The sequence below is a fragment of the Tachypleus tridentatus genome, chromosome 10 (assembly GCF_004210375.1).
Source record: "Tachypleus tridentatus isolate NWPU-2018 chromosome 10, ASM421037v1, whole genome shotgun sequence".
Taxonomy (NCBI): Eukaryota; Metazoa; Arthropoda; class Merostomata; order Xiphosura; family Limulidae; genus Tachypleus; species Tachypleus tridentatus.
Genome location: NC_134834.1, coordinates 73,202,923 through 73,226,519, shown reverse-complemented (window position 1 = coordinate 73,226,519; position 23,597 = coordinate 73,202,923). Strand labels below are relative to the sequence as shown.

General features: G+C 33.1%; 1 protein-coding gene across 1 annotated transcript in view; it reads left to right on the top strand.

Annotated features, from left to right (window-relative positions):
- The first annotated feature begins 13,903 nt into the window (after nucleotides 1–13,903).
- Nucleotides 13,904–23,597, top strand: part of LOC143229561 (serine/threonine-protein phosphatase 2B catalytic subunit 2-like) — a 117,878-nt gene continuing 108,184 nt past the window's right edge. The window contains 1 exon segment of the mRNA XM_076462073.1: nucleotides 13,904–14,349. Within this exon segment, the coding sequence (XP_076318188.1) occupies nucleotides 14,301–14,349 (49 nt within the window). The 5' untranslated portion in view covers nucleotides 13,904–14,300.

Genomic DNA, 23,597 nt, shown 5'->3' with positions numbered 1-23,597 from the left:
CTAATTTCCTATCTCATTACTTACATCATCTAGCAGTATACTTATTCTGATGGTTTTCGACTACTCTCTGTAGCCATTTTGACCACATCTGTTAGACTTTAACCAGAGGTGAGTATTTTCCTCAATCATACTCATTTCCAGGGTCCCTTTATTTTCAGTAGATCTCAGAAGAGTGCATGTAGGGCGTAGAAAAATATGGAAATTAAAATTTGTTCAAGGCATAAGAGTGAGGTGTAAAAACTGGAAGCAAGCGTTTTCAGTGCTTTGATTGGCAAATAGTAGAAACTCTGGAGATCGAGAAATAACTATACAGAAGTAAGTATTATTGGAAATACATTTTCATTTGAGGAAAATGTTAAGTTTCAGTACTCGTAGTGACTACACTACATACAGCCTATCATGCAGCTGTATGCTTAACAGAAACAAAGGTTGTGATATCTGAAATATGTTGTCGTGAGGCTCTCCTCCAGACCACAGTTCACGTATTCAAATTCAGACAGTTCTACAAAGTAATTTGCTTAATGTGATTTTTATTTTTTTATTTGATGTAACCTGCATAGAAATCGTTTTTTATTTTTGTTTTTCTGATCTGCCCGCATTTAAGCAGTTCGTTGGTTTCCTGATGAAAGAAAGTCTGTACTCAAGTTTTAATTCTCCGGTTACTAAACGACCCTTCTTGCTGGGTGATGGTAACCCAGGCAGACATACGTATAAAAGGGATTCAATTCAAGCGTTCATATTTTAATTAATCTATGTTTGCATTACTTTTCATTTAACTTGCATAAGGAATGCAAATAGTATGGTTACTTCTGATGAAGACAAAAAAATAAGTAAATAAATTTAAAAATTCATTCGGTTTTTGAAAGTCATATTTGTCATGGTTGACGTCACACTGCTATGAGCAAACGAATACGCAATGCCTAATAAGCAGAAAACTTTTGTCTGATATTTTGAAAGTTCGTGTTACAACTGATGTTACAAAAGAATATATTTAGTTTTGTTTTCAGTGTATTGCCAGTTTTTTAATACTGCGTACCAAGCTACAGGAACGTCAAATCAAAGCAAACTGTGTGCTTAGAGTAAATCTAAAAATGAACCTTTCAATACGTTTCTCTCGTTTTTATTTATGAGGATTATAATGCATTGTTTCATCAGCTGTGAATCTTAACTGTTAACAGTGTTTTCGGCAGTAATCCCAATATTATCTTACGATGCTCAGTCAGTTCAGAAGATTTAAGTTAGTCATAAATACATATATTAAGCTAACAATACAAAACGATCTCCATAAGAATAGTATAATAATGAAGTTGAAAAGAAATGGCATTCGATACAGTAAATGGTATAACTAATACCGTTATTGAAAGTAACAAAATATAACTGGTATAGTATACTTAGGTTATACAGAAACACTAGCTGTTAATAATTTAAAAAATTCAGGGAATCTCTATTCGTATAATATTTTACAATGTGCTGTCATTTGATTTATTGATTAATTTGCAATGACGTGAAGTAATAATGGATATAAGCTAACTGATTTCAGTTATATTTTACAAAATCTGTTTCCTCAGTAACATACATACCACCACGAGGACTGTAAGAACTATCACAGGCCAATTTTTGATATTAAAAAAATCTACAAAAACCTTCAGTATATATGAATAAATGAATTTCTACAACAATCAGGAACAATTAAGAACATTGTTAAAAAAAAAGTACGAAAAAGACAATTAGCATTATTTGATCATGTGATGAGAAAGTGGATGAAACACATGGTAACAACTGGAAAATTTGTGTGGAAAAGAAGTACTTAAACAGCGAGAGAAGATACTGGACAGTTTAACAACTTTGCTGTACAGAGAGAGAGCAAACGAAGCAATCACAATGCCGGGGGCTGGGAAAGGTGGGAGACAATGATGTTTGGAAAATAAAGTACTTTTTTGAATAACTTCCAAATAGATAGGACTTGTGTCACCTGTCCCAGTATCCCTACTCGTAATTCGGCCTTAAATATATCCCAAAGTAACTATCAAACACAATAAGCGAAAGATATGGTTTTCATAAAATTGTGGAATTAATAACAAAAATTACATCTTTCAGATTCTGCAGCCTTCCAGACATTTTTTGTTTCTCTTGATTATCAAGAATCGCAACTAGATTCCTCTCACCTTTTTGATTGTGGTGGGTGCATAAATTCCTATCAGAATTCATAAAGCAAGCATTTAAATACTCAAGTGTTACTTTGTGAGACAACTTTTTTCTGATATACAGGCTGCAGTCTGTCGGACATTTCATTGCTATTCTCTCTTAAGTGCACGGATTATTAGTCAATTCACAAACGTTTTGTTTCCTTTAGCAAATTAAGGAAAACTCCAAATAAACTGAACCTGTGATAGGTCAGATATTCAACTACGAATGTATAGTTAAATATATCATGTCTTGACCCTTCCCTGGAAACTGCCATCCGTATGTATACGTATCGCTCATTCTTTGTCTTACGTCATTCATGGTGAGTGAATTCGCTGTGATGCGAGGATATACTTGTTTCAAGTGCCCAAGGATGTACAATACATCTAGCTTCACTTGGTAGAGTATATCATAGCTACCTTAGCCCAACCCCAAATTGTTTTGTCTCATGGCAATTGTTACCAGTAAGCAGATAAAGCTATGCAGATTCTTCTGTCATTCTTTAGTTGTCATAGATACAGAGGCGGGGTTCAAAGGGAAAAGGGACATATAACTGTAACACATACTGGCAACCGAAATTATATCAAAAAACAGTGCTAAAAGCATTTAACTTGAATGTTTCTTTGTTTGTTCATAACTACAGCCTGAATAAATAATTTAAATCATGCCTGACATCTTAAATGATTACAGATGTATATTCACCTAGTCAACTCCAAAATTATCTTATAATACCAGAACTAAATGTGCTGAACACAAATGTCATGTATCATAACTACTCGTTCAGAAATAATGGGGAGCTAAATATTTATAAACTTCCATTAAGTTTGGAAATGTTTAATTGTACAAGACAAATTATATTTTCTGAAAATTTCAAGTAGAGACAAAAATGCACAATTTTGAAGAGTGTATGATAAAGTAACACGAACGGTTTGCAATGGAATTGAAATAAATTGAGGTTGCAGATAAACAACTAAAGTCACAATACAATAATTAAGGGATCGTTATATGAAGTAAACTTTTTCTTTAGATTTCAAAGGTTTAATTAGGCAACAGTGTATCCAGAATAAAAGAAATAAATTACATGACAGATTTCTCAGCTGCAACTTAAAAATGAATATTTCAATTGCAGAAAAAATCATTTTAATCACTCACTTCTTTAATGGAATAAGCAAACCTCAGGTTAGATATCTGCATCTTAATATATATTACTAAAACTACAGGCAGAATTCTATAGGAAATAAAAATTATTCTTCAAGGGCGAGAGTAAAAGGAAATTGATTAAACATGGACAGTATGAATATTACACTTAATCCTTTGATGAACAATCCATTGCATATTAATCTATGAGAAAGTATCTAGAAGTAAGAACATCCCATTTTTATTATTTGAGGAATCCAGTCCAGAAATAGCGTGATCAGCAAGTGTTATATAAATAAAGTTCCGGCAAAAGAAAAGTTGGGAGATACCCTCACCTTAGGAACTTCTGTGCACAACATGATGTGTGGATAATTGACATCTAGGAAAAGTGCATATTGGGAATTGACTTTATGCAGAAACATAAATATGAAGTTATAATTGCTAAAATAATTGCAAAGTCTATGACCGAGAAATAACCTACACACTATTCAATTGTTATGACAACAAAATTTGAACTTTCAGTGATTAAAAAGGAACAAGTTGTTACGTATTACAATTTCAAATATCCTGAAATTTTAATTTTAATTTAGAAGTTAACTGAAAGTCAATATGTATCAAATTTACGATATTTGCCAACAAGATTGATACACAAAAGTTTCTTTCTCAACAAAAATGTATTTTAATGAACAAACAACAATACAATTTATAATAACGGTTATTATGAATAGTTAAAACAAATAATGATTTATAGACAAGCGTTTCACAAACTCACATACAGCACTAAGTCTTCTACCTGGTCTGAACCTCATCTTTTATCCACATTCACAGAGAACGAATTAATTCTTCTTTGGTACTGTAACACTTCGCTTAATGACTAGGATTAAATGTTTAATGCATTAAACTGAAACAAACATAAATATCAAAATATAACAGTAAAACAATTATACAAATAATAAAGTTATTCAACCTAAATAAAAAAAAAAGAAGAGTAAAATCCATAAAGATAGGCTGCTCAAGTCAAAGATAATTTGCTGCAGTTTTCTTTGGAAGTACGTAGGCAGAAGAACAGCCAGCTAGGAAGAATTTGTCAGAAGTAAGTTAGCCTGCTAAAAAACCTAAGGTTTATGTCAAGATCACTTTCAGTGTATCATCAGGGACAGAAACACAAGCAGACTTCCGTGATCTGAAAAGAATTCCCCGCAATGACAAGATGGCAAGTGGTGATAAATGTCAAAAGGTCACCCTATCTTCTATATTTCATAATCAATGGTAGTTGAAAGCTGCAGACTCCCTGATCAAGAGCTGTGACAAATTGTTCCATAAAACCCAATTTTATGTGTAATGGTGGGAACAACACTTTCTGAAGGTCCACTAGTGGCTTACTCTTGACACATATCTGTCAGAAAAGTGTAGAAAATTGCAGTTTTTTAAAGTTTGAAAATAGCAAGTAAACTAATTCTAGTTTCATTTTGTTCATGATCTCACAAGAATTGTTTACAAGTGTTATTCAAAGCGAGTGTCCATCAATGATAACACTATGTAATACAAATTTTGTTCCTGGATAGTATGTGTTATTTCTTAATTGCTTATGTTGTAAAAGTACAGAAAATGGCTATTATTCCCTTCAAACTTTGCTTTTGTGACCTGGAAAATGAAATTTAGAAATTAACCTATTTTCTATGTAAAAACTGTCAAATTTGCACATTTTCATTTATCTAAGGTCTGAATAAAATAACATATGAATCAAGATTTACACATATTTATACTAAAGTTATACAGAAATGAACAAAAAATGTTTAGAAGTGAGTAGTTTTTCGAGACCTGCAACTGTAATGTAAATTACTTTCACGTATCAGCCCCAAATCTAGTCTCCCATCATGCTTTCGTTATACGCTCCTTGGTAGCGACGTTCAAAGTCCAGTATATCTTGATGAAAGTGATCACCTTGCTCATCTGAGTATGCTCCTATGTTCACCTTGAATTTATCAATATACGTGTCAAGGATATGGACTTTCAGGGACATTCTGCAGCCCATTTTTACCGTTGTTCTTCACCAAAGCCTCAACTAGTTCCACATAATTTTCAGCTTTGTATATGCCCAAGAAGCCCCGAACCACTGCGGTAAAGCTGCCCCAAGCTTTTTTCTTCCTACTGAGCTTCTTGGGGAATTCTGTGCACTCCAGGATCTTCTTTAATTGCGGTCCAACGAAGATATCAGCTTTGACCTTTGCCTCAGACAGCTTAGGAAAGAAGTCTTGAAGGTGCATGAAAGCTGCAGACTCCTGATCAAGAGCTGTGACAAATTGTTCCATAAAACCCAATTTTATGTGTAATGGTGGGAACAACACTTTCTGAAGGTCCACTAGTGGCGTACTCTTGACATTGTGCCTCCCCACAGAGAACTCGGTCCGTTATGGCCAGTGCTTTTTCTTGTAGTGTGCTGTGGTGTCTTTGCTATCCCAAAGGCAAAGATAACAGGGAAACCTGGTAAAGCCTTCTTGGAGATCCATCGGGAATGCCACCATTTTGAAGTCTCCGATAACCTCCCAACCATACACATCATACTTCAAGGCTTTTAGCAAGGTCTTGACGCTGTTGTATTCCTCTTTGAGGTGCACTGAATGAACTAGGGGAAGAAACGGATACTTATTCCCGTTATGGAGCAGTACAGCTTTGAAGCTTCTGGATGAGCTCTATCAATGAAGAGACATCACTCGTTCGGGTTACAGGCAATTCCAAATGCCTCGCACAGACCGGATACATTGTGGCAGAAGCATAGCCCATCTGACAAGGGAAGAAGCTTGAAAAATGTCTGTGACGCTTCCTCTGACTTGCCACTTGCAGACTTTCATCTAACAAATCCTACTCCTTGAACCTAGATGTCAAAAACTCGGCATTCAACTTTGTTAGACCAAGATCTTTGATTAAGTCATTGAGGTCTCTTTGGTTGGGGTAGTATGGATTTCTCTCACCAGCTGCAACTCTGAAATTGTAATCTGGATCTTTAACGTCGATCTTCTCTTCTGAGAATGGCTGCTTTCTCTCTGGCGGAGTGGGTACAGGGAGCTCAGGACAGTGTGGCACTGGAGCAATGGATGATGGAAGGTCCGGATACATGATAGCAGACGCATTCTTGCCAACCCGATGTTTGGAATGGTCCACCATGCAGAAGTGCAATTGCTTGAGTGGTCAGTGGGTTCACGCCAAATTCTTGGAATAGCGAACTTCATGGCTATCTTTTCCCTTCTTACCATCCTACAAAAGAGCAAAATAAAATTTTTTTTATGAAAAATAAATTTATTTCATCCACAATTAAGGTGTAAGAGGTCCATGCAAAATATTTTATGTGATCTTTTTTCTATACTATTGGAAATTTAAAAAATAAAATAAAAATATATTTAAATTTTAAAAGGTCTAACATTTCTCTGATATAAAATCTTACTATTCAAGTAAGCAAAAATTGGCCGTCTTACCTTCTAGAGTTTTTTTTGCAGTGCTCACAGGTGGAATGAGGTGCCCAGGGTTTGTCTTGATCCCCGACAGGCATGCCGAAATATGCCTTGTAGGCTTCACACGTTTTAGCAAATGCTGTCACAGTGTACTTTCTCACTCTTGTCTTGATATATTGGCTACATACATGCAGAATGCGTCTGGAAAATGCTTGCAGCTTCTTGATGCCATCCCTGATAAAATCAGATAGATCTATGTGTTTACTCAGGCAGCTGGAACTAAACTGAAGTGGTGAGTGGTGATTCCCTGTATATATATATTACTATGGGAAATTCTAAAAGGTTCTTGAAAATTCTCGTAAATTCTACAACATTCTAGAAAGTTCTTGAAAATTTTTGTAAGTTCGAGAAAATTCTCTATCAGCTACTCAGCACTGAATCTACCTGGAATATTATGGAAAATGGATAAATTTGGAAATTTTATTACCCAGGTCACAAAAGGAAAGTTTGAAGAGAAAAATACAGTTACGACAGAAAGTGTTCGTACCCCCTGCGTCCCTAGTAGTTTTTTGCTCATAAGTTAAAAAGTATCACGATAAGGCTAATATAAGTACAATATATTAAAATATTATACTAACACGCATCTACATACATTTTTATGTAAATTAAACCAAGTAATTAAGCCAAGTAATTCACCTGAAAGGCTACACAACTGACCATTAAAGTAAACGCACGAACACTTTCTGCCCCTTCTATGTTTGGCTATTTGTTTATAAACAGTTTATTTGTCGTTCAATTTACATAAACTTTATTTGGATGTGTGTTATTATAGTATTTATAATATACTCTATTTTAATTATCCTAATCGTGATATCTTTTAAGTTATGAGGAAAAAACTACTCACGACGCAGGGCTACGTAGGAACACTTTCTGTCGTAACTGTAGGTCTTTTCCGTTTACTTTTATCCATTGGGAAATAACACTTTCTGCCCAGGAATGAGAAAAAGTAAAACTTTTGTTACATAGTGTTATTGTAATCGAAACAATAACCGGAATAACACACACGCCTTCAGTGCAATGGTTAATAGCCTAGATAATTCCTTATTATTTAGTTACTTTTTCCACTACTTCATAATAATTAGTTTACCCCATAGTAAGATGGTAAGGAGTTTTCTACTCGCATTCTGAGAGTCACGAGCTCGAATCCCCATCCCACCAAATATATTCGCCCTTGCAGTCGTGCAGGAATTATAATATGACGTTCGATACCCCTATTCGTTAGTAAAATAATAGCCCAAGAGCTAGCGGTGGGTGGCGAAAGCTAGCTGCCTTCTCTCCAGTCTGCTAAATTAGGGAGGTTAGCACAGATATCCCTCGTGTAGCTTTGCACGAAATGCAAAACAAACCAATCAGAGGTGTCGGAACTGGAATGCTGCAGCCCCATTTTTACATAGTTTACTGATATAGCAACTTTAAATTATATTATTATATTAATTACTTGTGATGGGGGACATGCCTCCAGACCCCTTTAGAATGAGCTGTATTTAACAGCACAGAAACTGCATTAAGCAGTTTCTTATACTTTCAATCCGTCGTTGTAAAATCTTGACATCTAACCAAGCACCCACATTTTACAACTCTTTCCTGCACCATTGTGGTGGACAGAGCACAGATAGGCCTGTGTGCAGCTTTGTGTTTAATTACAAATAAACCTGTACCATTGCTAATAGTGTTTAGGTTGTTAATGAACTACAACAGTATACGAGAAAGTTAGATTTAAACTAACTGTTTGCATGATTTCCAAATGTGTCCAGGTTTAGCTAACTTATATGATAAATGGGTGGAATTTTTAAAATATTTCTTTTCGTGTGGGTGTGTGTGTATGTTTGTTCGTATCTCATTATTTTACTTTTATTACATTTCATTATATTACAGTGATTCTCAAACTGGAGCACGTCTACCACTGGTAACATGTGGAACTGATGTCAGTTGCACGCGAAAAAGAATATTGTAAAAATTATAAAATTTATAGTGAATTCGATCTGAGCTTCACGTGCACGCATATTTACACTGTTCTTCTCGTTTATAGAATCGGGAGTGTTATCTTCCCTCCAAATTGATAAAAATAGCATAATATCCTTCAGTTGTGCCAGAAGAGAAAATCATATTTATCCCATTAATGGATAAGTGTTGAATATATTAATTTTTACAAATAATTTGTTTTTTGGTTTGTACTTCACACATTATGAATTATTGTAGTAGATAGATCGGTATAACAAAGTTTTTTTTTGTATGCTTATTGTGACCCTGAATTTATAACGTATGTTGGTATTTCTGTTTAACGTATTGTAGTCCATCTTCACATGGGTTATAAAAGGTATTTCTACTTTTGATTGTGTCTTTAGATGGTTTGATGTGTACTAATTGCATCTTTATTGGTTTTGTTTTTTGCTTCAGAATTCTGTTATGATTCTTTGTGTGCTTTCAGATAGACTAAGAAAGTGTGGAAATATGAGTAAGTGTCTTAAGTTTCTTCCTGTTTATTTTTTGTGTTTATTTTCATTACTTTCTTCGTTATCAAATATTCAGAGTGTTTAATGTTTTCTATTGAAATTTCTGTAAGTTTGTAGGTTTTACTAAAACATACCTCGGAATTTTAAATGATCGGAAGACAGTTTTGATGTCTAATCATGTAAATTGTCTAGAGGTACAACTTTTCCATTTTGAATATGGTACTATCCCAGTCTTTCGAAACATGGACACTCAGACAACTAGCAGTAATAGTACAGTGTTCCATGTCAAGATATATTTAACCCACAGAGAAGATAACAGATGATCAGGGATTTTTCTTTGATAGACCGTTAATGTGAGTATAGTGCATGAATAAAAATAGAAATTAGTTTATTTTCTTGTGTTGAATCTCACATTTCTGTTGATTAAAAATTGAACTTAAAACTACATTCAAAACGAAACTAATTAAACAAAGGAAATAATAAAATTACATTAAATTTATCATAAAATTATAGTAACTTTAATTAAATGAACGCAGAAAATACGAACTTAAAAAATATGATGGCTAGTAAGAGATAAAAGAAAAACTCATCGTGGTGACGAGAAACCCACTTGAAGTAAAAATGTATTCTTAAGACAGCTGGTATGGGTATTAAAACTTCAATTAAAATAAAGTACAGAACAACATTTCGACCTTCTTTGACCATCTTCAGGTTAACAAAGAGATTTTTGCTTAAAATGGGCAGTTTTATCTCATCTTTTAATAACTACCTGGGTAGCCATACGCAAAAATTTTTGGAAAATAATACTGGTACAGTTTATTAGACATTACTCACATAACTTAAGCTAAATTTTATAAGTTTGTTAACTTGAAGAAGCCCTAAGAAGGTCAACACGTTGTTCTGTACTTTATTTTAATACAAGCCGTCTTAAGAATACAAAGAAAAACTCATTATATCTTAGATGTCGACTCCTTCTCTTAGCCTTTGAAGAAAGTATAAGAACAGAAACAGTGTGAAACTACTTGAAAGAGGCAGTTTTGTTTTCCACTTTTAATAGTTACAGAGGTAGCCTTGTACTAAAAATTCGCGAAAAAATACTACTACTAAAGTTCTTTAGAGATTACTCTCATAACTTAAGCTAAATTTCATATTGTTTTTATAAGATTTGTTCTCCAGATCCATGATTACTTTGAAAAAACAATTTTAACTATCCTTGATTGTGCAGGAAACAATGGTAATGATCAAAGGATATTGCCTTACATCCCAGTTCGCATTGCCATAAACCTTTTTTTTTCTTTCTTTTTTTACAAAGGAAGGTAATGCCAAACTTAAACCTTGCTATCTTTAAACTTTTTACAGACTCTACAGTTTAAGGGTGTGTTGTTCTCCAAAACGTTGTTTAAAAAGGCCGAAAACACAAACATTCATTGGAATTGATTTAGGAATGTGACAGATATATGGTATAATTGGACTGCTGTAATACTACTTTTTTTAGCCACCTATCTTATGAATAAAAACCATAGGTTGCGAGGAGTGATTTTGCTAACACCAAATTCTTGTTTATGTCTAACTATATTTCCCGGCTTTTTTGTTTATCAAAGGATTATTTTTTATAACAATAGCCTTCACTTTGAAAGAAGTGAGAATAAGATCCTCACGTTTTCTCCATGGAGCTCTAGAGTAATAATAATAAATAAGTAATAAAAGACTCCGACAACACAGGGTGCTGTTCCGGGTTGGATTGGCTTTCAATACGGTTTCAGAAGCTATTACTACCCTAAACTTTCTGCTATACAAGTTTTTAGCTTTCTCGTAAAACATTAAATGCTTCAAGGCTTCATAATGTTGCATCCTTTGGCTCTGTATGAATTACCAATCTCACTGTATGAATACTTTTCGTCAGCAAGCTATCTTATGACTTTCAGCCCTAAGTTTATCTGTGTCGGCATTGCAATGTCGTCAAATAGTGCGGAATTTGTCGTGAATGTGAAATTTAGATACTAAACTTAGTTACCACAGTGTCAGGCTTCGCATCAGCTACCAAATGCCACTGCATAAGTATCTTCAAACTGAAGAATAGCTACGAAAAGTTCAGATCTGGTTTTATTAGTTTTCAACCATGATAATTAATTCCTATTAGGATGAACACTGTTCTTTTAGTTTCTGAATCCTAATGTTCTTTTACCACTTGAATAAGACTATGCCATCTCTTTGTTCGACGCATACACATTTCAAGTCAATAACTGTGGTGCGTTGTTAGAATTCAGTAAAAATTTTAACATTGAAGTAGCTATATATTAATACACATTTATATAAGGCTCTCTCCCAAAATATTTGTTTTGTTTGCAAGACGTTTATCAAATTAGTTTTCATATAAACAGTTATTAAAAATTTGGCTTAAACACAAAGTTTTACAGTGGACTATCTGTGCACTGCCCATCACGGTTATAGAAACCTAATTTTTTGCGTTGTAAACCTGTCAACTGGGGAGCTTTTATTCAAAAGTAGAGGTTATACAACTTTTACGATGTGATCTGACAGTTATGTGGTAGAATGGGGTTACTGTAATTCCATTTCATTCAATTACACTGCTGGCCAAAATCTTAAGGCCAATGAAGATAAAGAAAAAAAATGTATTTTGCGTTGTTAGACTCAACCACTTATTTGAGTAGAGCTTTGAAAGATGAAAATAAGAAAAGGGAAAAAAAAAAGCATTTAATAGGGAAAATGTGAACACTATGAGATTAGCTTAAATACTAGCTGGTCAAATGTTTAAGACCATACTGAAGTGACAAGTTAATTGGTAAACACGTAACGAAATATAGTCATTTCTGTTCAAGCATTAGCGTTGTTAACATCTCCAAATGACATCTCCTGTGTTATATTGGGTAAAAACATGGCAAAGGCTAAAAAGTTGACAGAGTTTGAACGTGGCAGAATATCGAGCTGCAAAAGCAAGGTCTCTCTCAACGTGCTATCGCTGGTGAGATTAAACGTAGTAAAACTGCTGTTGCAAATTTCTTAAAAGACCCTGAGAGATACGGAATGAGAATTTCAAGTGCTCGACCCAAGAAAATTTTGCCGACGTTGAGCAGGAGGATTTGACGGGTTGTCCGGCAAGACACCAGCCAATCGTCGAACCAGATTAAAGCCCTTATGAACACAGAATGCAACTCAAGAACAATAAGATGGCATCTACGAGAGAAAGGCTTTAAAAATCATAAACGTCTTCAAAGGCCACGCCTCCTTCTACACCATGAAACAGCTTGGTTAAACTTTGTTTAGAAGCACCGAACAAGGGACGTAGAAAAGTGGATGAAGGTTTTGTTCTCTGATGAGAAAAATATTAACCTGGCTTCTAACATTAATAGCACGATGAGGATATCCCACCGGAGACATTTTCTACACGACACAGTGGAGGAGGTTCCATCATGATCTGTGGTGCTTTCTCCTTCCATGGAACAATGGAGCTTCAAGTTATACAGGGGCGTCAAACAGCAGTTGGCTGCATTGGCACGTTGGATAGAGTATCCTTATTGACTGAAGGCCTTCGTTTGTGTGGAAATGACTGGATCTTTCAGCAGGACAATGCTGCAATTCACAATGCCCGCAGGACAAAGGACTTTTACATGGCGAATAATGTGATTCTTTTGGACCGTCCAGCGCGTTCGCCTGAACTAAGCCCCATTGAAAATGTTTGGGGGTGGATGGCAAGGGAAGTCTATAGAAATGGACGTCAATTCCAAACAGTGCATGATCTTCGTGAAGCCATCTTCACCACTTCTGCAAACGATATCGACCATGCATTCCAGCTAGCCTTCTGCATGGTCTTAAACTTTGACCAGCTAGTATTTAGTCTAGTTTCGTTCACATCCTATTAAATGCAAAATGTTGTTTTTTATTTTTTCTTTATGTTCATTGACTTTAAGATTTTAACAACGCAAAATGCCATGTTCAGTGTATCAGTGTATCTTTCTCATGAAAACAGCCATTGATTGCGAGAAATGGCTGGAAGCTTATGAGTCTTTTCCAATTCCAAATTATTATTCATTAGTTCTAGTTACCACTAAATATGTCTAGCTTCAGTGATGGCACTCACCCTCTACATCTCATAGCGACTAGGTGATACATCAGTGGGTTTATAACGCTGAAACTGGATTTTGATACCAATGCTGGGTAGAGAACAGTCTATTTTGTAGCTTTGTGCTTCACAATAAACAAAATCGTTGCATGGCTTTTCGCTTTTTTTTATTAGGATTGCCTTCATTCTCAGGATGGCTCTGTGTAAAAATTTTTGTTAAGACATAAAGAAATGTAACTCAACCTTGTCGTGAAATAAAGTTAGAATACTTTATTTTTCATACAACGCTGTCTCTCCAATAACAAAGGTTCCCCGATGGTTCAGCGGTAAGTTCACGGATTTACACCGCTAAAATCAAGGGTTCAATTCCCCTCGGTGGACTCAGCAGGTAGCCCAATGTAGCTTTGCTATAAGAAAAAAAACAAAAAAAACACACACACCCAATAACAAAGAAAAATTCAATGGAAAGAGTATATTAGTACCTGTTATATTTACGATTCTATCTACAAGAGGGCACGACTGTCATTTATAAAGCGTTTGACTTGTTGTTTTTTAATCTCAATTAAAGGTATTGTTATTTGAAAGTATTCTTTGAAGTGTTGTTTTTTAAAGGATTGAATCTTATTGAATTTGCTTGGATTATCATTTGACCATTACCATTGTGAAATTACAAAATTTAGTTTTGTTTAAGCATAAGTATAGCGAGACAGATGCTGATGGCTTCGTTTAATGCTGTCCAATGAACTAGCTCCTTTCCCGAGCATGAGGATTGGGTTGTGTGCGCGCAAAATTATGCGCAATGCAGGATGCAAACAGAAATTTGGTGTTTAAGGCATCTGTAGTACTCGAGATATTGTATTATATCCGTCGTGATCTAGGTTTCGACATTGCCATTTATTTATGTATGTTGTAAAGTGAGGTTTAAGGCTCTTTAAAATGTCTGCAAATAACACCAAACTGTCGACGACAGAGCGGATCGTCAAAAGTAAGTTTCATTTCCGTAATTCAAGTTGCTATTTATCTTTTCAAATGCAACATAGCGGAAATGCAAAACTATTCCGCCATTTTGAAGGCCGAGTTAAACACTAATAATTCTCAAAATGTATATAAATCTAACGTTTCAGTTTTCTTCAACATTTTTGATCATGGTAAATTGTATACAAGACTATATACAGGAGAATCTTCACAGGCAAACGCGACTCTTGGTTAACTCGTTGGGACCTTCATGCTACTTACTGCTGGTTTTAGCTTTTAATTTTATTATCGGGAAATTATGAATATTACGAAAGGTTATAGTACATATATTAAAGATACATGATTAGCCATATAATTAAGGTTAATCTGATGCAAGCCTAAGGGCCTTAATCAGTTTGTTATCTAATCATACAAGTACAAGATACTTCATATTGTCAGGTGTCTGTGTGGAACGATAAGTGAACGTAGATTTGTCGTTTATTCAGTTACAAAGACTAGTTGCAATGTAACATTAGATCTGTAAATGTAAATTATAGTAAGCATAATAATAACGTAAAGAACAAGTTGAACAAGAAACCTCACTCGGAGCGGACAGAGGTGATGCAAAATTTTGCTGCAGTAATATTTTGAATCGTGTAAATTTTAGGCCTAATGTCGGTTGAGTTGATCCATGGTAACTGTTAATTTAATTATTAAGTGATAAAAGTTGTATTAAGTTATATGATCAGTCAGTTCTATCCGTTTTGTGTAGAGAAGTAGCGTCTATATAGGCATTCATAATATGTGACGATCATATACTAGTAACATAGTCCAGTTTTAGGTAGTGTCTTGTGTTTGTGATATAAGAACTTTACAAATATTTGAACTAATATAATGAAAAAAGTAAGAAACCCAGAGTAGTAACACTAACACCTGAACTTGTTCGCGTCAGTGACAGCTCTGCTACACTTTCAAGAAATTTTTGTATTTATATAATAAACTTGAAATTAATCAGGTTTTAATAAAAAATATCATAGAACAGAGTATAAAATTACAGACTTTTTTCATTTCAAGTACTTTGTTTTTAAAACGATTGACTTTTGACGTTTTCTTTTTAGTACACTAGTTTTTCTACTTTAGAGTGCAATGAACTGCTAGAGTTTATTGAAATTATTTAATAATTGTGTTTTTATATGACAGACTGCATTTGAAACCCCCTTCATGTGAAATGCTGTAGGCCACATTTATCTTTTGAGTTTGTTAATCAAACTAAAACATATTTATTTAGTATAGTTAATTTGCATATCTGATTATGTTATATACAGATCATTTCATTTTTTGGTTTCAAGGTGTTATCTGGATCTAGAATTATCAGCTTTATAATCAGGCTAGCCAAAACTTAACCCCTGTAGTTAGCTTGGATATCTTAATGTATTATGTATATTTTGTATTTCTTGATATTTAATTATTATCTGGTTCTGAAGTTTCAAATTCATCAGTTTGTAATTGAAACTCATCAATACAATTGAATTAGCTCTCAGATCTGATTATGTTACATGCATGCCACATCCCATAGTTTATACTCATGTTTTGAGTCTGGAAGCAAAAGCAACTGAGTAGCATATTTAAAAATCTATATTAACTTGCATGTCTGATCAGATTATGTATTGGTTTTATCATTTTCAAATTACACTTTTCTAAAGATTGTCATGTATGTTATTATTGTATGCTTTTTATATTTCATGAATTATTTATAACTCTTTATTTATTTTCTATATCATCTTGTAATATAATGTATTAGAGAGTCCAGATGGATCAAAATGTCCCTTGTTGTCATTTAATGTTTTGTTGTAATAGCATGTATCAGTTATGTTAGCCTCAATATTATAGGTGTTATATAACAGTCATGGAGAGTTTGGGTTGTCTTTATCAGTTATGTTAGCTACTGTACTATAGTTATTGTATAACAGACCAGGAAAGTTGGGCTATGTGTTTCAGTTATGCTAATTTGTATACTATGGTTGGATATAACAGACCTCAAGAGTTTGGGCTACATGTATTTATTTGTTATGCTATCTTCTGTTTTGGTGTTAGTATGTACAAGATCTACAGTATTGGACAATTTAGTTATCCATTTCAGCTTCTGTAGCCTTAATAAACTTTGTAATGACAAGTTCATTGTTGATAATTGCAGTTGATTGAATCCAGAATGAAATTTAAAGCAGTCTGATCGATTGATTGATTGTTTGTTTGTTTTTTGAAGTAATTTAAAGACAGAGTAAAACGTTTAATATTTTCACCTAAATATTGGCCAATGGTTACACAAATTTAAAGTTATAGTGTAGAACTTGCATGCTATTTTTTTCTGTTTAGCTCTTTCTGTTGATCAGATATTGAGGAAGCTTGTGCTGTTAGAACAGCATATTTGAAGCAGAAACCAAAACAGTAAGACATGAAAATGATGTAGTTAAGGAAAAGATTGTTTTTGGAGGAGGGTTAGAATGACAGTATCTCACTTACAAGAGTCCACATTAGATAAAAGTTAGGGTTAAAGTAATACATTTATTTAGTTACCAGTTTCTAATAGATTTGCATCTATGATTGCTTATAGTGAGGAAGAAGATCAAAAGGTTTAAAAAGTTGGGAACACCCTCATTAAGTATACAGATACTTGTTCATAATAGGGAACATACTAAAACTAGTATTAGAACTTGTTTTCCGTATGCTAATGTACAGGACTTCATAGTGTGTTTTGACAGTTTAGTTGCTATTATCAAGGTCTGTTGTCTCTCAGGAGTGAATGATGATGGAAATTTGAAACCAGAAGAGCATTTTAAAAATCTATAAAAGAACTGTTGTCAGGGACTTAGGGGCAGATCTATATAGATGTGTATTTTTGCAAGTGCTGCTTCCTCAGACAAGATATGAACTACTATGTAGGATTCAAAACTTAAATGAAAAGTTATTGGGGATATGCTTAGACCAGCAGGAGGGTTGGTTGGACCTGTGGGATACTTTTCAGGGTAAGGGTGAATTATATGTTCAGATGAATTTCACTTAACTAGGTAGTAGGATGTTCTAGGAAGCTGTAAAGGTAGTCTAATCTTACATAGTGGGGAGGAAGCTTGGACAATTGGAAAAACAAAAATTGTTAGTCCTAAATATAAGTTTGTGAGATTTAAAGATAAACATGATATGAATAGTGTATAGATACCAACTGACCTGAAGAGCTCTGGTATGGACAAAAGGTCTTGGTGACACTTCATGTGATAGCTGTAGTGTTGTTGACAAAATTCTTTGCTTTCATTCATAAGTTCTTAAAAATACTAATGTGATCTGTTGACACTGCAGTTTCTGACCTATTCTGGGAACAACAGGACTATCTTGATGGTTTGCCAGTTCTTAACGATGGTGAAATTAATTAAAATGTAATAATAATAGACAATTTGCATTAATAACAAAAATAATAATGTTATTAATTCTTATCCTTAAATCTGATTTTAAAAGGACTTGGATGAAAATTGTTAATAACTACAATTTATTTAATCTAATTCACAACTATTAACACTTTTGTTTCTGGCCTGCTCAGGGAACAAGTCTAGCTTGCTAGTGTGTTTTTGTTTATAAAAATTAATAATATAAATAGCTACTAGACCACTCTAGACTACTACTACTACTACATCACATCTTAGCCAGCCCAGTGAGCCCTAGTATCATGCAAAAGACCTCGTTGACACCGGATAGTAGTAGTGTGGTCTTCATATTATAACATATTCCTCTTTGCTTTTACCCATAACTTCTTAGAAATCGTATCTAAAGATCAAGTCTTTTTTCTGATGTTAGGAGTATTAGGTACAAAATGGATGAGTTCAACACTCAAGTTGAAATGGTAGACTCTGATATAATATAGAAATTATTTCTAAGTCCCAATCTGTGAGTTAGTAAACAGTCAAAGACTGTTTAAGAGAAAGTATAGAGTGACTCAATCTAATTGATGAACTACAGTCTGTTTGAATTGAAAAACATTTTTAAAACATAGTGACAAAGGCTGATTCTATACAGATTGCAGTCAGAGGTTTTGAGGGATAGAAAGTTTTTAATAAGTAGTTGTTATATAGACCACCTGATCATACAGGTAAGGCCTGTGAGACTAATATTGAACATGTTGACTGGAAATCTGTGGAGTATGATAGTGAGGTGGAGAGATTTCCTGAAGCAGTTCATTATAGTTTATTGTACCAAATGTTTATTCAACAATACTGGATTCCATTTTAGATTAATTTTTTAACAACTGATGAAGGTATGGGTACAACAATTGAACTATATAGGGGAACATGTGGACAAAAGTGATCATTGCATAATTCATTAGGTTTGATGTTGATATAAAAAATAATAAAATTTTAGTTCCTAATTTTCAGGAAGTCAATTTGAGGCCAGGAGATAAGATTTATGATTATTGGGTTGGAATAATGAGTTAAAATTTGATATGGGAAGGACTTGAACAGTTAAGAGTTGGAGAGTTTACTATGAGACTTGGTATGTTATGAAAGTAAAGGTCTTAGAGTTTAGTGTTACTTTACAAGGGCAATTGGGTAATAAACTTTTATGTAATCAAACAGAAATATGAGTGTCATTAAGTTAGAGCAGTGTGGACTATCCCACTTGTTAGTTGTTCAGAAGATATAATTACTTGCATTTTAATCTGTAGTTGGAGAAACTTCTGTGAAAAAGTTATTGAGTAACTCAGACATAATTAAATATCCAAATGTTAGTTATTCTTGGAATATAGCCATTGGCAGTAGAATCTTTACTTAAAATATTCAGTTTGTGCTTGGAGCAAGCTACCTAGTTACATCAAAACAAAACTTATGCAGCAATAAGTATAGCTAATTAAATGTATATTTTCCCATTCTTATAAAGATTAGAATGAATTGTTTCATCAGTTGGATACTATAACTATTAATGACATTTTTGGCCATTAGATAACAAACACTGAGGAATTGTACATTTTGTTCTTTTGTTGTAAGTCTAATTCAAATCCTTGCCTTTATTCTCCTATTGGCCATATATTCACAGGTAACCTTGATATCATAACTAATGATGATTTATGGTTATTAATGAGCAAAGATCCAAGTTCTAGAATCACCTAAAAATTAACTGGAAGCAAGTAATTAGTAAATAGTTTTATATAAATGGAGTGCTAGTAACTTAAATAACCCCATCTAAAAATAAACAAGAGTTGAAGACAATATATATAAATGAATAACACATTTAAAGAAATTTGTTATTAACATCAGTAAACATGCTGTGCAAAAATATGAAATTACTGAATGTTTTATTTTTTGCATTCGGTTCTTTGGGAAATTTGTGAAACTTCTTTCTACCAATTTTGGTTTCAAAAGTTTAAAAATATCAACCTTTTCAAAACTTTCATGCAAACACTTAGTTTTTTAAATGTTGTTTGAGGTAATGATGAACCACTGTAGTATGTTAATCACAATCAGTTTAAACTATATTTAATGTAAGCTATATTATAGTTCCCTGCTTAGTATAACATTGTATTATTAGTTTTCCCACCAGTTACTTTATGTTTAGTGTTTTTGCTGCTTCTTTTACCAAGTGATATTATTGTGAGCTTTCTTGAACTTCACTGCCTTTACTTTTCAGTTACTACTTATGACTTTATTACTTCCTTCTTCTATTCCATGTGTGTTGTAAAGTGTTACAATTTGTTTAGTTGTGTTAGAAATACAGTAATAGTATATTACTTTTCATTTTATTACATATAACTTGGCTATATTTTAAGTAAGGGTATCACTTATGTGCTGTTTATTGTATTGTTCTGTTATTTAAATTATTTATTATAATTTATTGTATCTTTTATAAACATTAGTTTTTGTTGATTTGTCTGTATATAGACAATACATTGTCCTGCTATTTGACAGCTTGACTTTATAACTAAACTGTAACATATGTGGTAGTAATTCATCTTGGATTTCAGGTTACTCTAAAGTGACTCTTTCAGTCCTGTAATTGGTTTTTTGTTGGTTAAAAGACTTTGGTAAGAAAGATTGTTTAAGTTTTGCATATCCTGATGTTAAATTCTTTAAAGAACATTAAATCTGTGCTAGTACATGAAGCAAACATTTATTAGAGTTTAGTTGTGTGAGTAATTGTGCTCTATTCTTTATTTAGTGTTACTTTCATTAAAAATATTGGTTGAAATGTTTAGTATGTCTTTTTTATTATATTTAATTTTTCTGTTATGTTTTGTTTTATTTATTTTAAATTAATTGAACTCTTATTAGCTGGACAAACCTTATGAGATATTAAAATGAGATTATGGCTGAAAATGCCACTAACATGGGAGTGTTTAACTGTTAAAACAGTTCTTTTTATCTTTTATATAAGTAAGAATGTAAGAACAGTACATGTATACTTAATTAGCTAAAGTTTCAGTGGTTTGATTTTTAGTTGAAACATATTTTTGGGTAGTTTGCTTTGCTCACAAATTGATATTAATTTTAAAAGTTTAAATTGGGAAATGGGTTGGAGTATTTACAGAACTATAATAGGAAATTTAAGATATTGGTTTAAGAATAACTTACCAAATCTAAAATTAAGAAAAACAGTAGGCTAATAATATTAAAACCAACAAAAAAGATTTCTAAGTGTATTCAAGGTAAGCAAAATATTAAAATGGGGATTGTGGTCTTAATGGATGCTGATAGCAAAGTGTTTGTTTACTATAGGTTAGCTGAATTTTTAAAAGTTTTCTTCTATTCTGTCCTTAGAGTAGAAATATTAGCATTATTTCCTGACCTTGAGCATTCTTTATTGTAATCTGGTAAATAGAAAGATTGAGAAAGTAAATTGTCTGACTCTATACTAGGTTTCCCCCAGATTTTTAAAGATCAAAGAAAATATATCTGAACCTCTCTTATTTTTGATAAGTCAGCAGAGTGGGCAGGAGCTTGAGGATGGGAGAATTGATAATTTTACTCTTAATTTACAAGAGGGTGGGGGGTAATAAGAGTTGCTCAAGAAATATAGGCCATTTAGTTTTACCTCTGTAATGGGAAAAATTCCAGGAAGTCTGATAGTAGAAGCAACTTAGTTACATGTGATATCTTATTAAAAAACCAACATAGGTAAAAAAAAAAGAGAAGGAAACCTTTAATAGCTGTTCTGTTATCTTTTTTTTCTATGTTGTAACTTGTTATCCAGAAGATACGAATGGTGTGAACTAGATGTACTTATATCTTGAAAAAGCTTTTGATAAGGTTTTGTGTATATGATATCAGTTTAAAAAAATTATGTTGATAAGGAAGTTAGGTAAATATTAGTTAATTGGATTGTAGAGTGAGGTGATTGTCAATGAAATTCAGTCCAACTGGACCCTTTTTACTGGTGGAGTGCCTTAGGTGTCACTGCTTTGGTTGTTTTTGTTTCCTGATTTACATTAGTAATATTGATTGGATCATAATTAATAAATTAGTATTGTTTTGATGATCTTAAATCTTTGGGTGTTTCTAACTGCACCAAGAATGTTGAGATGTTACAGAATGACTTGGATCTGTTGGTAGGTTGGACAAATACTTAGCAAATGACCTTTAATTATAAGTACATTGTTATGCATTTGGGTTATAATAATTTAGGTTACACTTTTAATATAGATGGGAACCCACTCAATAGCGTGACTACTGAAGAAGATCTTTGCGTAGTATTAAATAAATCGTTGAAGTTATTGAAACGGTTCCCAGTAGTTGAATGGTAAGTCAGAAAACTTGTAACAGTAATAACCAGGTTTCTACAACCATGATGGGCACAGCATAGATAACCCACTGTATGGCTTTGTGATTAACAACAAATAGCCATTGAAGTAGTGTTCTGTTGCTAGTAATAAATAAACCATAAAACACTATTTAATTTAAAGATATTTATAAAAAGTCAAAAGAAGTAATTGTTTCTAAATACAAATCATTAATTAAGCTTCACTTCTAACACTATACAGTTTTGATTGCAGTGCCTTAGAAGGGACATTTACATATTAAAGATGATTCAGAAGAAAGCTAACAGGATTATTTCAGGGAAGGAGTAGTTATCTTACAGGTTGAATAAAGGTTAAAATGTGATTTTATTGAAGATTACAAGATTTTGTGTGGTGGGAAGAGGATAAAAGTTTCTAATTTCTTTGTGCTGTATTCTGAAGATAAGATAACAACAATTTAAGATTTTTGAAAAAACAAAACAAAAAAAAACAGACTAGACTCCAGTTAAGATAGTTTTTTTTAATAGTGTTTTATGGAATGAATCCTCATCAGTAGTATTGTAACACAAGGGAATTGATATTTTCTGATAAACAAATGGTTAGTTTAAAGCTTTACTTTTCTCAAGGATGGATGTTCAAGGACAGCGTTATTGGACCAAATTTTACCTTGTTATTCCTATGTTATATCATAGCCACTGAGGTTATCAGGCTTTTTGTTTGTGAGATTCATGTTGCTGTTGTGTATAGTTTATATCAGTATTTGATGACCAAATGGATAACCCAGACAAGCTATCATGTAGGATGATGGTACTGTAAAATATGATTCTAAAAGGTTTTTTTGTATGAGATGGTTGTAAATAATAATTTTGTTATTCAGAATGGTGATAAATAACAATAATGAAATGCTTGTCATTCAGGGCTCTGTTAAATTATAATGAGAAAGAGCTGGTTTGACAATGAGGAGGGTTTGTCATACAGGATGATGTTAAATAATTAAGGGTAGTGAGAACAATAATGTAAGATGATAAATAATGATTATGAAGATTGTATTTTGAAGGATGATAGTGAATGGTCATAAAAGATTTGTTGTAAAGAATAATGCTAAGTATTAGTCATGAAGGGCTTGCTATTAAGAGTGGTGGTAAATAATGATTCTGAAGGGTTTGGAATAAAGATGGTGGTATTGACTGTGAAGTGTGTTGGTAAATATTGACAATTAAATATTTATTAGTGAATAAATCTTTCAAATCTTTGTATGGCTCCTTTTAATCCTTTTTTTTTTTAGTTAGCTTAACAGTCAGAAATTTTAAGAAGAGTAAACACGGTAATTTAGTTTCTCACACAAATTGGTCTCCATTTGTAGAGAGAGGTGTATGAGGAAGTATGAAGTAATTCTTGATGACGAGAAACTTGCTTGGAATAAAAGTGTATCTCAGAATGGCTGGTATGGGTGTTAACACTTTTACTAATAAAGTAGAGAACAATGTTTCAACCTTCCAAAGTCATCT